The sequence below is a fragment of the Pezoporus wallicus genome, unplaced genomic scaffold, assembly GCF_028554395.1.
Source record: "Pezoporus wallicus isolate ANWC-B61680 ecotype Strahan unplaced genomic scaffold, APGP_CSIRO_Pwel_v1 scaffold_3294, whole genome shotgun sequence".
Classification (NCBI taxonomy): domain Eukaryota; kingdom Metazoa; phylum Chordata; class Aves; order Psittaciformes; family Psittacidae; genus Pezoporus; species Pezoporus wallicus.
The window spans coordinates 6,051,107-6,063,695 of record NW_026635478.1 but is presented as its reverse complement, the minus strand read 5'-3'; the positions used below and the strand labels follow the sequence as shown (position 1 = coordinate 6,063,695).

At 38.9% G+C, this 12,589-nt stretch overlaps 1 protein-coding gene across 2 annotated transcripts in view; it reads right to left on the bottom strand.

Moving 5' to 3' along the window:
• The window catches only part of LOC130608425 (potassium voltage-gated channel subfamily KQT member 1-like), a 466,916-nt gene that overhangs the window by 430,972 nt on the left and 23,355 nt on the right, over positions 1-12,589 (bottom strand). For both annotated transcript variants that reach the window (XM_057426291.1, XM_057426299.1), the window contains one exon: positions 9,562-9,652. In XM_057426291.1, coding sequence (XP_057282274.1) covers positions 9,562-9,652 — 91 coding nt within the window. The remainder of the gene's footprint in view (positions 1-9,561; positions 9,653-12,589) is intronic.

Here is a 12,589-nt window from a genome sequence, read left to right as displayed (position 1 = left end):
CATCACAGCTTTATAGGTGGCCCCTCCAAAAAAAAAGGGGGGGGGGGGGGAAGATTATGAAACTTACCGTGTTATGTGTACTGCTAATGAAAGATAGAAGACATCCATTTCCAGGGCTGTCAAGGCTGATCAAGCTGCACCTCACTAAACTTGCCTTTAAAAAAAACCCCTAACCTGCCTCCTTTTCCTCCTACACACATAAACACTTTTCACAACCTTAAATTTATTGCACCACATTTACCTTCTGGTAAAGGGAAAAAAAAACAGCAATTTTCTGGAAAGTCAGAAAAAAATACTTGTTTTCACCGAAATGGAAACAAAAGATGGTGCAGAGTTGTTGTGGATAAAACATGAACCAGAAAAGATGTTCAAACAAATCTGAAAATTAAATAGTATGGCAAATATGCTCCCAACAATTTATATCCATCTTTATGTCATTTTGGATCGTTCTCCAGTTTTCTGAAATTTTACAGAACGCTTGCTTTCAAAATAGGGTTATAATAATCAGTATCCTGCAAAACTGTTTTATTTGAGGTCCCAGAAGTATTTTTCCCTTTCTCCTGCAAGTGGTGAAGGCAGAAATATGTGAGGGAGGATTCTCAGCAGATTTCATAAACCTGGAAAGCCATTTGGCATCAACAGAAAGCCAGGGATGAACTCCTTTCATGAAATCAAACCACAAAGCAACAAGTAAGAACATGCCATTACATTAAAAAAAAAAAAAAAAAGAAAAGGAGCCATATCAGGCTTGGTGAAAACAGAGTTAAAAAATACCCTTGGCTATTCTACCTAGCAATCAGCTTTTGAGCCTTCCATTTTTCTCAGCAGCCCTTCTCTGAACTCCTATGAGGGAAGAAAAGGAAAGCAACGCTGCGTATCCTTTGAACACAACAGCTGCCATAAACTTTCAGGACATTTGCCATGACCCATTGGAGGGACATAAGACAGGTGGGGAAAAGCACAGAGCATTGTCCTTTGTCTGGGGCACTGAACATGTTCCGGAAGCACAGCCAAAGGCACTCTGTATTGACAACTGTACCAGCGGACAAGGTCTTTAGGCAGCACTGCAACTTGAATTATCTGCCAGGAAGTGGAGCACAGAGTAAGGGAACAACAGAACTGACCAGATTCTTCACACTTACATGTTAGTCTCCTCCTGTTTTGTTAGTGGTAAAGGATACTTTTGGCAATTCAAATTGCCACAGTAATACTCAGTAAAGCATTTTATACGCAGTAACTGCCTAGCCACATAAAGAACTGACATATAATTACAGATTTTAAACTGGGCTTGTATTGTCTAATAACTTTGCTAAAGTCAGTAGCAGCATTCCGTTTTTCTGTGCTTGTCCCTGCTCTCTGGGAAAAAAACCCAAAACACACACCTATAATTTTGCCCAGTCAGGTGGAAGCCCTTAAATTCATTTCATCTTTGAATTCTTTTTTTCTTTTTTCTTAAATCTAGCCACTGCATAAGTCTTCCCCACCCCATAATCATAAAATAATACATAATCACTTTTATGCTATTCTCAGTCTAACTCCATTTTATTAATTTTATTAAAATATAACATAAATAAGCTTAAAGGGAAATATGTATGAAAATAAGCTCCATGCATATCTAATTCAGTCAGTCAAAAAAGAAATTCCTGTTGAAAAGCCATCAACTTTTTACCAAGAATGTCGTTGATGACCAAATGAAAAAAAATGCTCACATTAACACAGAAAATCAACATTTTACACAGGAGTGTAAGTGAAATATATAACCTGGAATTTACAATATGTTCCAGTATGGTTACGGATAACTGCACCGGGGAAGCAGGAGAAGGGAAAGAGTTTGGTTGGAGTGATTAAAGTGCACACATGAAAAAGACAAGTATTTTCTCAGCTGCAGCTGTGTTTTAGGTAGAGAGCACACACAAGGCTCTCTTCACTTTTTTTATTGGAATATTTAGGTGCTCCGGTAAAAGGAGGAAGTGGGATGGCTAAATGAATAGTGTGTGCTCATGAAGATTCAATCAAAACAATGAAGCCTCAGAAGCAGTCATAAAGCTTTAATAGTCCAAATAGTCCAAATGTTTGCACACGTGTACTTATGTCCAGAATTCAATCTGATAACCTGTCTTCAAGGTTTTCCAGTCCTTAGACTCAAAAATATCAATTTAGTCACCTGTTTAATAGTTTACTCAAATGCTATGAAAGCCTACTGATACTGAAAATACTTCCTACCATTGTGCTTGCTCTCATAAAGATGATAGACATCATATGTGAAAATATAACATCCAGTATATGGAAGAACAGATGTTAGACACTAAGTGTCCTATAGTATCATTAGCTTATTCAGACTTACATGTCTTAGGTGAAGCCAATGCACTTAATGTTTGGAAGTCTGTTGTTTGGATAAAAAATTAATTTATTTAACATTTCTTAAAAAGAAAAAATAATCCATGCACATGTGAAAAATATGCTGAATTTGCTGACTTCATATGAGGATTATCTTTATCTTTCAGTTTATTGACATTAGCCTTTCCTGTAAAGAATGAAGTTGTACACTAATGAGGAAAGCACATGGTGCTTTAGTCACATTACCTATGACAATTACCATCCAAGTGAGTTGGATGAGTTGGAGTGGACAATTTAGTTTTAATTCTGTTTAGGCAGGAACCAATTTTTCTACAAAGGAAATTAATTACAGTCTCAATGATTTTTGAGCAGGACATTTTTTTTCTAGAATTCACTAATGAATGAGGGCAAGTAGTGACAGGACAAGGGACAATGGCTTTAAACTGAGAGGGTATATTTAGATTAGACATTAGGAATAAGTTCTTCCCTGTGAGGGTGGTGAGACACTGGCACAGGTTGCCCAGAGAAGCTGTGGCTGCCCCATCCCTGGCAGCGTTCAAGTCCAGGTTGGACAGGGGCTTGGAGCAACTTGGTCTAGTGGAAGGTGTCCCTGCCTGTGGCAGGGGGTTGGAACTGGATGAGCTTTAAGGTCCCTTCCAACTCAAACTAGTCTGTGATTCTATGATCAAAATACAGTAAAAAATTTCCTTTTCACCTGCAACACTGTCATTATACAAATTAATGGTTTATTGCGTTGTTACTTTTAGTATGTAAAAGCATCATGCGTATGATAAAAGAAATATTTTCTTGTTTTTAGAACAGCACAATTAGCGAAATAACTCCCAGTTAAGAAACTTTTTTTGCAAGGTCTTGCAATAAAAATAAAACCCCGTCTTTTGTAAACTACTATGGTGACCTCTCCTGGTAGAAAAATATATGACCTCTAACCATGAAAACATGCAAACAGATTAACACAAAGGAGGAATGAGGGCCAGGAGTAAACCTGGCCCACTTTATAGTTTATTTTTAATGCCATATCCTTAAAGATCTAGATGGCACTAACCAATCAAAACTGAAACACAGACTACTAGATCTTTAAGAAAATATTACAGCCTCCTGCTGTATAGGCTAAATCCTATACAAGAGGCTTTGGCAATTTTTTAAAAGTAATTTTTCAATAGTATCATCTTAGAGTAAGATTAAAAAATAACTGTATATATTAAAGAATTAAAATTTGGGACAAAGTGGAACAATAAAATGTTACCTAAAAGTGACACAATGAAGGAAGCCCAAAAAAAAAAAGGATGGACCTAAACATATGCATGGTTTCCTGAAAACATGGTATATTTTCCTTTTCTGGCATATTTTTTTTTAATAAAAATAAAAATTTCCATTGTAACTTCAAGTAAAAATACTCCTAAACTTTTTTGTTTGTTTAATTTTTAATTTCAGTTATTTAGCTACTGTGCGGCAGCAGATTGTCCCCCTCCGCTCTTGTGAGACCCCCTGTGAAGTCCTGCATCCTGCTCTTGGGACCCCAACACAAGGGGGGATGTGGACATGTTGGAGCAAGTCCAGATGAGGCCACAAAGATGCTCAGAGGGCTGGAGCACTTCTGCTAGGGAAGCAGGCTGAGATAGTTGGGCTTGTTCAGCCTGAGAACAGAAGGCTCTGGTAAGACCTTATAGCAGCCTTCTAGTACTTAAAGGGGGCTTACAAGAAACCTGGAGAGGGACTTTTTACAAAGGCATGTAGTGACAGGACAAGGGGGAATGGTTTTAAACTGACAGAGGGGGGATTTGGATTAGACATTAGGAAGAAATTTTTCAGGTAAGGTTAATGGAACAAAAAGATAGCTGTTAGGTTTTGCCTTCTTCAGGATGAACACTCTTCAAGAGCCAGAAAAATGTGCATGCAGATGCAACTCTGAGATCAGGCGGGAATCAGAAACTCATTCTGCACTTAGTCTCACAGTGTTTAAGGAGCACTTATGAAAACCATTCGGAAGGTAGCAGATAAAAACAAGTAATAATTACAAGTCAGTTCTGCCAAAGACGGAAAATGAACTGTGTTGACTCAAGATTAAGTACTGATTGTAGGAAATCACATAATCACTGTACTTGACTTGTATTTGGAAGAAGGCAAATGAATGCTTAAAAATATTTCCATGAGTGCCATAAGTGTCTAGAGAGTAATTAAGTAGGAAAGAAAAGAAAAAAAATGACAACTCTTAAACCGTTTTTTTTTCCTTCCCTGTTTTTAACAAAAGTATTAATCCATTTTTAAAAGGAATTTTAAACCACTTCCAAAATTCTGATGTTCACATAGCTGCTGGTGACAGGCTTTACCATGTGGTCTAAAAAAAAAAAAAAAGCAAGTAAGCCACATTACTTCCTCTACCCTCAAACTGTTACTCTTAAAACGCATCATACATCCTGATTATCTACCTTCTGGTACTTAGGCATGGCATGATAATGTGTGAGGCTGTATTTCAAGCATGTAAACATCATCCTGGGCGGAGTTACTTGGTTTTAGTATGCAATAGAGTAAGTTCTCTCTTTTCAGCAGTCCCAGTTACAGAACTGGCCATCATCATCCCTCACACTGGCCTTTTGGCTCAGTACACTGCTCAGTTTTGCCAAGTTGTTCTGGTGATCAAAATGGAGGATTTCATAAGCCATATTTAGGGTATCAGATACTGGAAGAAATGCACAGGGACACCAGAGAGAGGACTTAGAGGCATGACAGACTTCTTCCAGAAGCCAAGTATTAAGCATATAGTGCACCAAATTGTGATCTGGTAACAGGCCACTAAAGGTGACATCATGGTGGAAGTTCGTCACAGACTGCGTGATCAGGATAAGAAGGCACACAAATACTTCTTTAAACAACTAGAAATTTCTAGATCATTCCCTGGTTCTTATGGAGGACTTTAGTTCAGGTAATACCTATTCAAAAAGTAACACAGAGAGATGCAAGCAATCTGAGAGATTTCTGGAGTGTTTCAAGAGTAACTTTTAGATACACGTATTGAGTGGGCAACTGGGAATGAAAACAGCTGGATCTGCTGTTCAGCTATACAAGGAAAAAATAGTTTGGGTTTAATAATCAATGGCAATACCTTGGATGTAGCATCCAAGAAATAATGTAATTCAAGATCCTATGCTTCAGGAGAGCAAAATTCCAATTTTTCAGGGAACTGATACCTGGAATCCTATGGGAGACAGCTTTGAAGGGTCAGCAAGTTCAGGATAGCTAGCAGGTTTTTAAAGACAATCTACTCCAAGTGCAACAAAGTGATGAAAGCTAACAACAGGTAAACAAGAGAAGTGATTATCCCCTTTACTCAGCACTCATTAGACTGCCCCTAGCATACTGCTCCTGTTTTTTCAACCACTACAAGAAACACTTTGTTAAATTGGAGGACGTTCCACATAAGGCCATCAAGGTGCTCAGGGTTGGACCACAAGCACCTCTCCTACAAGGAAAGGCTGAGAGGATTTGACTTGTTTAGTCTGGAGAAATGAATGCATGGGGGACTTCTCAGCTGATTCTCAATACATACAAGGAGGTTACTGAGAAGGTGGAGCCACGTTCTTAACAGCAGTGCATGGCAGGAAGGTGAAAGAATACAGACCATGGCAAAAGGATGAAAGAAAACAAAACAAAAATCAATAAAGGGAGATTCATACTGGATATAAGGAAAACCTTCTTCACCATGGGGGATGGTCAGGCATTGGAACAGGCTGTCCTGAAAGGCTGCACAGTTTCCATCCCGGGAGGTTTTCAAGACCTGATGGGATAATGCCCTGAGCAACCTGGTCTGACCTCAGCACTGACCTGCTTTGATCAGGAGGTTGGATTACAAACCTCCTTCGGTCACTTCCAACCTGAATTATTCTCTGCGCCTATGAAAAGAAAAGAACACTAAGGCAAATGGTTGCAGAGTTCTGTGAGAGCCAGTATTTGCATACTATGACAAGTAGAGATGCTATTCCCTCCCATTATGCAATCTGTAACTAAAGTGGCCACTATTATTTTGGAAAGCCCTATTTGCCCTTCCTGCTTCAGAAATTTCAACATCTGCACGAGCTGAAGAGAGGGGCAGGTAGTGCAAGTTTAGAAGGCAGATGATAAGGGAGTACTGCCTTAAGTGTCACAAATATATTATTTACCACTGTGGCCCGTTCCATTGTGTTTGTTTCCCCAGACATTGTACAAGAACTTTCTCATACAGCAGACCCTAAATACTGATGAATAGAGAAGTGAAAAAGGTCCCAACAGTGCAGATGGAGGAGGACCAAGGCAAGCAGGGGAAACTACGTAGCAATATGAATAAAAAACTACAGCAAATGCATTTAAGATTTGTGGATTGTGAAATGACATGTACATTGTTGTTCTACCTAGAAGTCTTGTGATCCATTTTAAACACTATTCTAAACTCTAAGCTTCTTTCTGCAAGTATAAAATAATCAAGAGAAACTATGTTTTTCACTATCTATTCTGTTGGTGTTCATCAGCATAATTCACTGCACAAATGCCACTGTCATTTCCCTCATTTGCTGGCTTGTTAAATACTCAGAGGAGAAAACAAAACCAACCAGGAACTAACAAAGATCATACCATGTATGTATATGGAAAAATTAAATCAGATTCTCTCAGACAGAGCTGGCAAAAACCCTCCCAAGAGCAGCAGCGAATACACAAAAAAATGGGTAGTACGAGAACAAAAACCTTCTTCAAATGACAGCATCTGCAAGTCCAAGACATGCAATTTCACCAGTCCTATTACCATGAAAGTACACTGATTTTACCACAGTGATGATCCAATGGAGATTTACACGCTATGTTTTCTTCACAAATGTGTAGAACAGAAGTTTTTTTCAAGCTCAAGTAAGGTTATCAAATAGAGCGATTTACAGCATTTGTGGAGGCACAGCATCAGCCTGTATCAGAAGCCGTGGCTATGAAACATCTTCAATAGTCTCAAAGATGACAGACTGACCTTAACATTAAAATGCAGGGCCTGAGAGTCATACTGTTTTCCTTCAGAATTCATTTGAATTTTCAGAGACTTGAAAACATATGCTTGGGGAGAGAGGGAAGGAGGGGAGTAAGGGCTTGGGGCTTTTTTGGCCCCCTTTTTCCATCCTGACTACAAACACAGCTTTGGAAGGACACCTTGATATGAGATTCTCTCCTTGGTATATTCACATAGCTTATCTGAATGATGATAGGTTTCACACCTGAAAAGCAATTATCTTACACCACCCAGATATATTAAGAACATAAAAAAAAATTAAGTCTTTAAAACACAGGACTTTAGTGGCTTAGGACACATCTGCAGTTGCGTCTGTTACTAATATGCCGTATCTACTCCAGTGACATGTATTATCTAAAATTGCATTTGGCACATCATCTCACCCTTTATAAGAAAATGAAAAAACATTTAAGTGTCTACAAGTATGAAATGATATCCTTCTTGTCAGGCCTTACCAACTTTCAACATTACAATTTTGAAGTTGATCTTTCCCAACTGTTAATCTACTTTAATGTAATGAAAAGCAGTTTTTTCACAGGTGGGAAAATACCACATATACTAGTATTTATCTGCTACTAACACACTAACAGGGCTATACAAAGAACTGCAGGTTTCTTCAACCAGGAGACAAACAAATAAATTTCATTTTGAACTTGATCTAATAGATGCTTTAGTCCAATTTTGTTTCTCATCATACTGGCAGTCCCCAATGTTCTCAAACTCTTTCAAGAGAGCACAGTGGCATGGAAAGGAGAATACTTTTTCTCTCTAGGTGTCTTCATGCCTTTGATGAAACTCTTGATTACATGAACAGTCAACTATCATATGAAGTAGATCAGAGTAATGACCTACTACAAAGAGTAGAGAGAACAATGATCTCTAAGCTTTTATGGACTTGACACTCTCATGGGTAAAATGGGAGATGCACTTTGAAATTCCTTCAGGTAAAGGTAGGGAGAAGTGCTACAAGCAGGAGTCTAACCATTCAGCTACTAGAAACAAGAAACCTCACAACTTTATGAAATAGAAATAATTTAATTAGCCATAAGAGCAATCTTTGAAGCATTGCAATTGAACTTACTTCAGAGCAAACTCTAAGATTCACAGTCATAAGACAAATGTTTTCTAGGCAAGGGAATCTACAGCAGCCAGCACAACATCTAACCTCTCTGCTGGCCATTTCTGTGAATGAAACTAAGGAAAGAGCGGAGAGGAGAATAAACTCAAGAGAGGTATCTTCTAAGGTAAGTTTGTAACACAGGTGGCCAAGAAACTGTTCCAACTCCGTCACTGACTATGCGTGATTCATTTGTTAATCACTTAAAAATGCTATGTGGCACTATGTGAACCACATATCTGTCTTCATCTAGTTATTTTTGTCCAACAATACGTGTCTGCACATGCACATACCATCTACACAAAAGCAAACAGCTAAGCACTGAGTCATTGCCAGTATTATTGTATTGGGTGGGTGGTAGTTATACTGACCTGTAATCACTCTACATCTTTCAGTGAGTCTGAGAAAATTACACATGATTGGCAGAATACTGTACTTTGTTTGACACTGAATATGGCTTAAAGGGCAAGCAACATTTGTTAGGATTAATATTAATCAAAATCCCAAAATAACTCTGTGATCCTAAGATGGCTTAGTCAATTGCAGGCAAAAACTAACAGCCGCAATGGTTAAGAAGCACCAGCTTCAAGGCCAAATCACTGATGCATAGAATTGTGATGGAAGCTCTTCTTCCCTATTCTATATACAGGCAAATTACACTGTCAGACATTACTTACCCCCAGGATCCAGATACTTCTGAAGAGCATGCTTCTTCATAAATTTTTTACCATAAGACTTAGAAGAGATATGTTTAAAAATATACATTCCTGTACTATAGAATATCCTGTTTCACACTGCATAAGACTGATGAACACCAGTTGCCCAGTATAAGAGCTACAGGGTACAGTTTCATACCTTAAGAAAAGCAAGTATATAAAAGCTGTCAAATACCCTCATAGTTTACAGACCTAGAACATAGTCATCCCCATTATACTATGACCTTCCTTTAATGAAAGTAGGTACTATTTTAAATGTCCTGGTAGCATGTTTTGCATGAGGTTATCTCCCTTGTTCACCTGAAGCAATTTAATAAAACATAGGAGACTTCCCCCCAAAGTTCACTTACCATCCAAAAAAGGGTTCCAGTGGCAAATTCAGAATAATGCTCTATAGTAGATAGGACACTGAATATTAAACAAATCAGTACAGAGAGAAATCTGCAAAAAGAAAACAGTGTTTAGTGACTCATCAACTTGAACTAAATCTGGATGTAGATCTAGTTTTAGCTCTCATTCACATAACTTTTTTCATCGCAGGTACTTTGTGTTTAAGAAGTTAATTCTTCCTAATTAAGAGAATATCATCATTTTGCATTTCATAATTTTTAAGAAACATGGAATAAAAATGACAGGAAGGCTGCACACAGCTAAATCAATAGGCAAAGCTTACATTCAGATAAAGAAAAAATAGAGAAGTCTCAAAATATATACTCCTGCCCCCAGTACAGTTAAAAAAACAAAAACAAAAAACAAAAACAAACAAACAAACAAACAAAAAAAAAAAAAGCAAAATTGAAAAGTCATGAGAATTGGAAAACAAAATGTGTAATTGAATCCTAGTTGATTCAATGCTTTAATGCTGGTAGAATACCCATTACTTTGTTGCATACAGTGTCTTGGCCATCTTTCCGCCACTGGTAACATGCTAAACATTTAAACAACTGGTGAATTAAGAACTATGATGAACAGACAGAAAACACAGACTTCTGATGTATTTGCACCACAGCTTTCACCATTTTTTAAGGTCATGCAGAAAGCAAGAGAAAAGTAAGAAAACAGAAATTACTTCTATTAACTGCCAGAAACATTCCTTCTCATGTACCAGCTCTTCCAGCTGTCATTTCCTCTGATTCCATGCCAAGAGGCAGTATCTAAACTCCCAAACTCCCAAACTCCCAAACCAGCAATTAAAACCTTAATAGTCCTGCACGTGATGAGATTGTTTCCAGTGTGAAACCCTTCTGAAGAAGATAAACACTATTGACAGGGTTTGTAGAAGAACTTCAAAGCAAAAGACAGACTAAGAGCCTTGATGGCTGTTTTATTAATGTTGTGAGATTTCAACAGAAATAAATACACTATCTACATTTAGTGTGCTTTTCATAGCTTTTACATGAAAAATATAGGAAACTCATGTTCAACATGAAGTCCAGTGACAACACAAATTCCTTAGGAGTCCATCCAGAGACTTGCCCCTTGTCAATGTTTCAATCGGTGTACCAGAAGAGATGAAATTCACTTCATCACGTCCACACATGACTTCAAACCAAGAGTTCAGTCAGTAAACCTGAGGGCAGAGCCACTGGTTAGAGGTGCCTGGGCAGGCTCAGGAACAAGCCTACAGGAATCTCATAAAACTCAGCATGAACTCAAATATCAGATCTTGCACATAGTACAGGGCAGGCCGAAAGCTACATCAGATGAAAATTTTGGCTGCATCCCCTGTAACCCTGCCAGCATGTGAAGGGCACTGATGGTGAGGTGACAGACTGGAGGGAGCTTGGCAGAGGACAAAAGTAGCATGAAGACAACCCTGACCCAGCATGAGTAGGGACATGTGCCATCACCCTAATGGTGGGGGAAGCTCTGCCCTGCCCCTAGTGTACACCATGTGTGTCACTTGTCCCAAAGTCCAGTACATCTTCCAGTCACCTTGCCTGTTCCCTTCACCTCTTTCTGCCCCCAGGAGTTGCCATTCTGTAAAACAGTCTATACTTGTTCACAGACTGCCGTGTGACTGGTGATAGGACCAGCTGCCTCTTCCTGTCTATGTCAGAAAGGCATCAGAATGGGACACTCATGCTACAATATACCCAGAGACACATGTTTTTTATGTCATACCCCACAAGTTTTCATACTTCTCTGTGATGGGATGATTGCCATTGTTCAGAAACTGTCATACCCACATGATCTCAGAGCTCCCTTGGACTGGCTGCTCATTTCCTTTAGATGGGGAAATGCAAATATAAATAAATATAAGCACAAACAGAAGCATAAATACAAATATAAATACAAATGTAAATACAAGTATAAACATAAACAGAAATAGAAATAATAGAAATAGAAATGAAATATACACACATTTTTGCATATACATAGGTTTCTATGTCTAGAAATAGAGACATATAATACATAGTCTATATAGACCATAGACAATAAAATTCTGGGGGCTTGACCCTGGTCGGTTGCCAGATGCCAACCCAGACAGTCTCTTACTCCCATTCCACAACAGGACAAGGGAAGAAAAAGAGATGAAAAGGCTCATGGGTCAAGATAAATACAGAGAGATCACTTATCAATTATAATTGTGGGCAAAAGTGATTCAACTTGAGAAAAATTAACTTCAATCTTTGAGAGTTGGAATAGATTCAGATAGAAGCAAAGAAAGTGAAAACTTCTCCTCTACCTCCCCTCTCACACACCCCTCAAGCAACATAGGGTCATGGGGTTGCAGTCTGTCCTTACACTATGTCCCTGCCCCTCCTTCCTCCTCCTCATACTGTTCCCCTGCTCCATCATCGGTCTTTCCACTGCCTGCAGTCCTTCAGAATAAACTTGCTCCAGTGCAGTCTCTCCAGGGGCTGCAGGGGAACCTGCTTGCAAACCTGGAGCACCTCCATGCCCTCATCCTGCTCCTCTCCCCGTGGTGCTTGCAGTGCTGTTTCTCACACTGGTATTTCCCCTCTCCCCTCACAGCCTATGGTGTGGGTTTGTTCTTTCCTAAAGGTTTTCTCCCTGGGCCCCCCTACCCATGGCTGCAGGGCTCAGCCATGCCATGTGGTCTGTCAGTCAGAGCTAGCTGGAACTGGCTGTGTCCAGCACCGGGCAGCCCTGGGTGCTCCTCACACAGGTGATCCCTGCAGCGCTTCCACGGCCAGCACTTTCACACCTGCACCCAATACAAGAAAATAGAAAATAAATAGAAATAACTGTGTATGGATATCTATATACATGTATACAGATATGAGTATATGAATAGGCATGTTATTTACTCACAGATGAACTTCATACAGCAATATATACACACTATAGAGTATAGGTATTGATATATATACACTCTAAAGTATATATTTGATCTCTTCTCTCATGTAACAA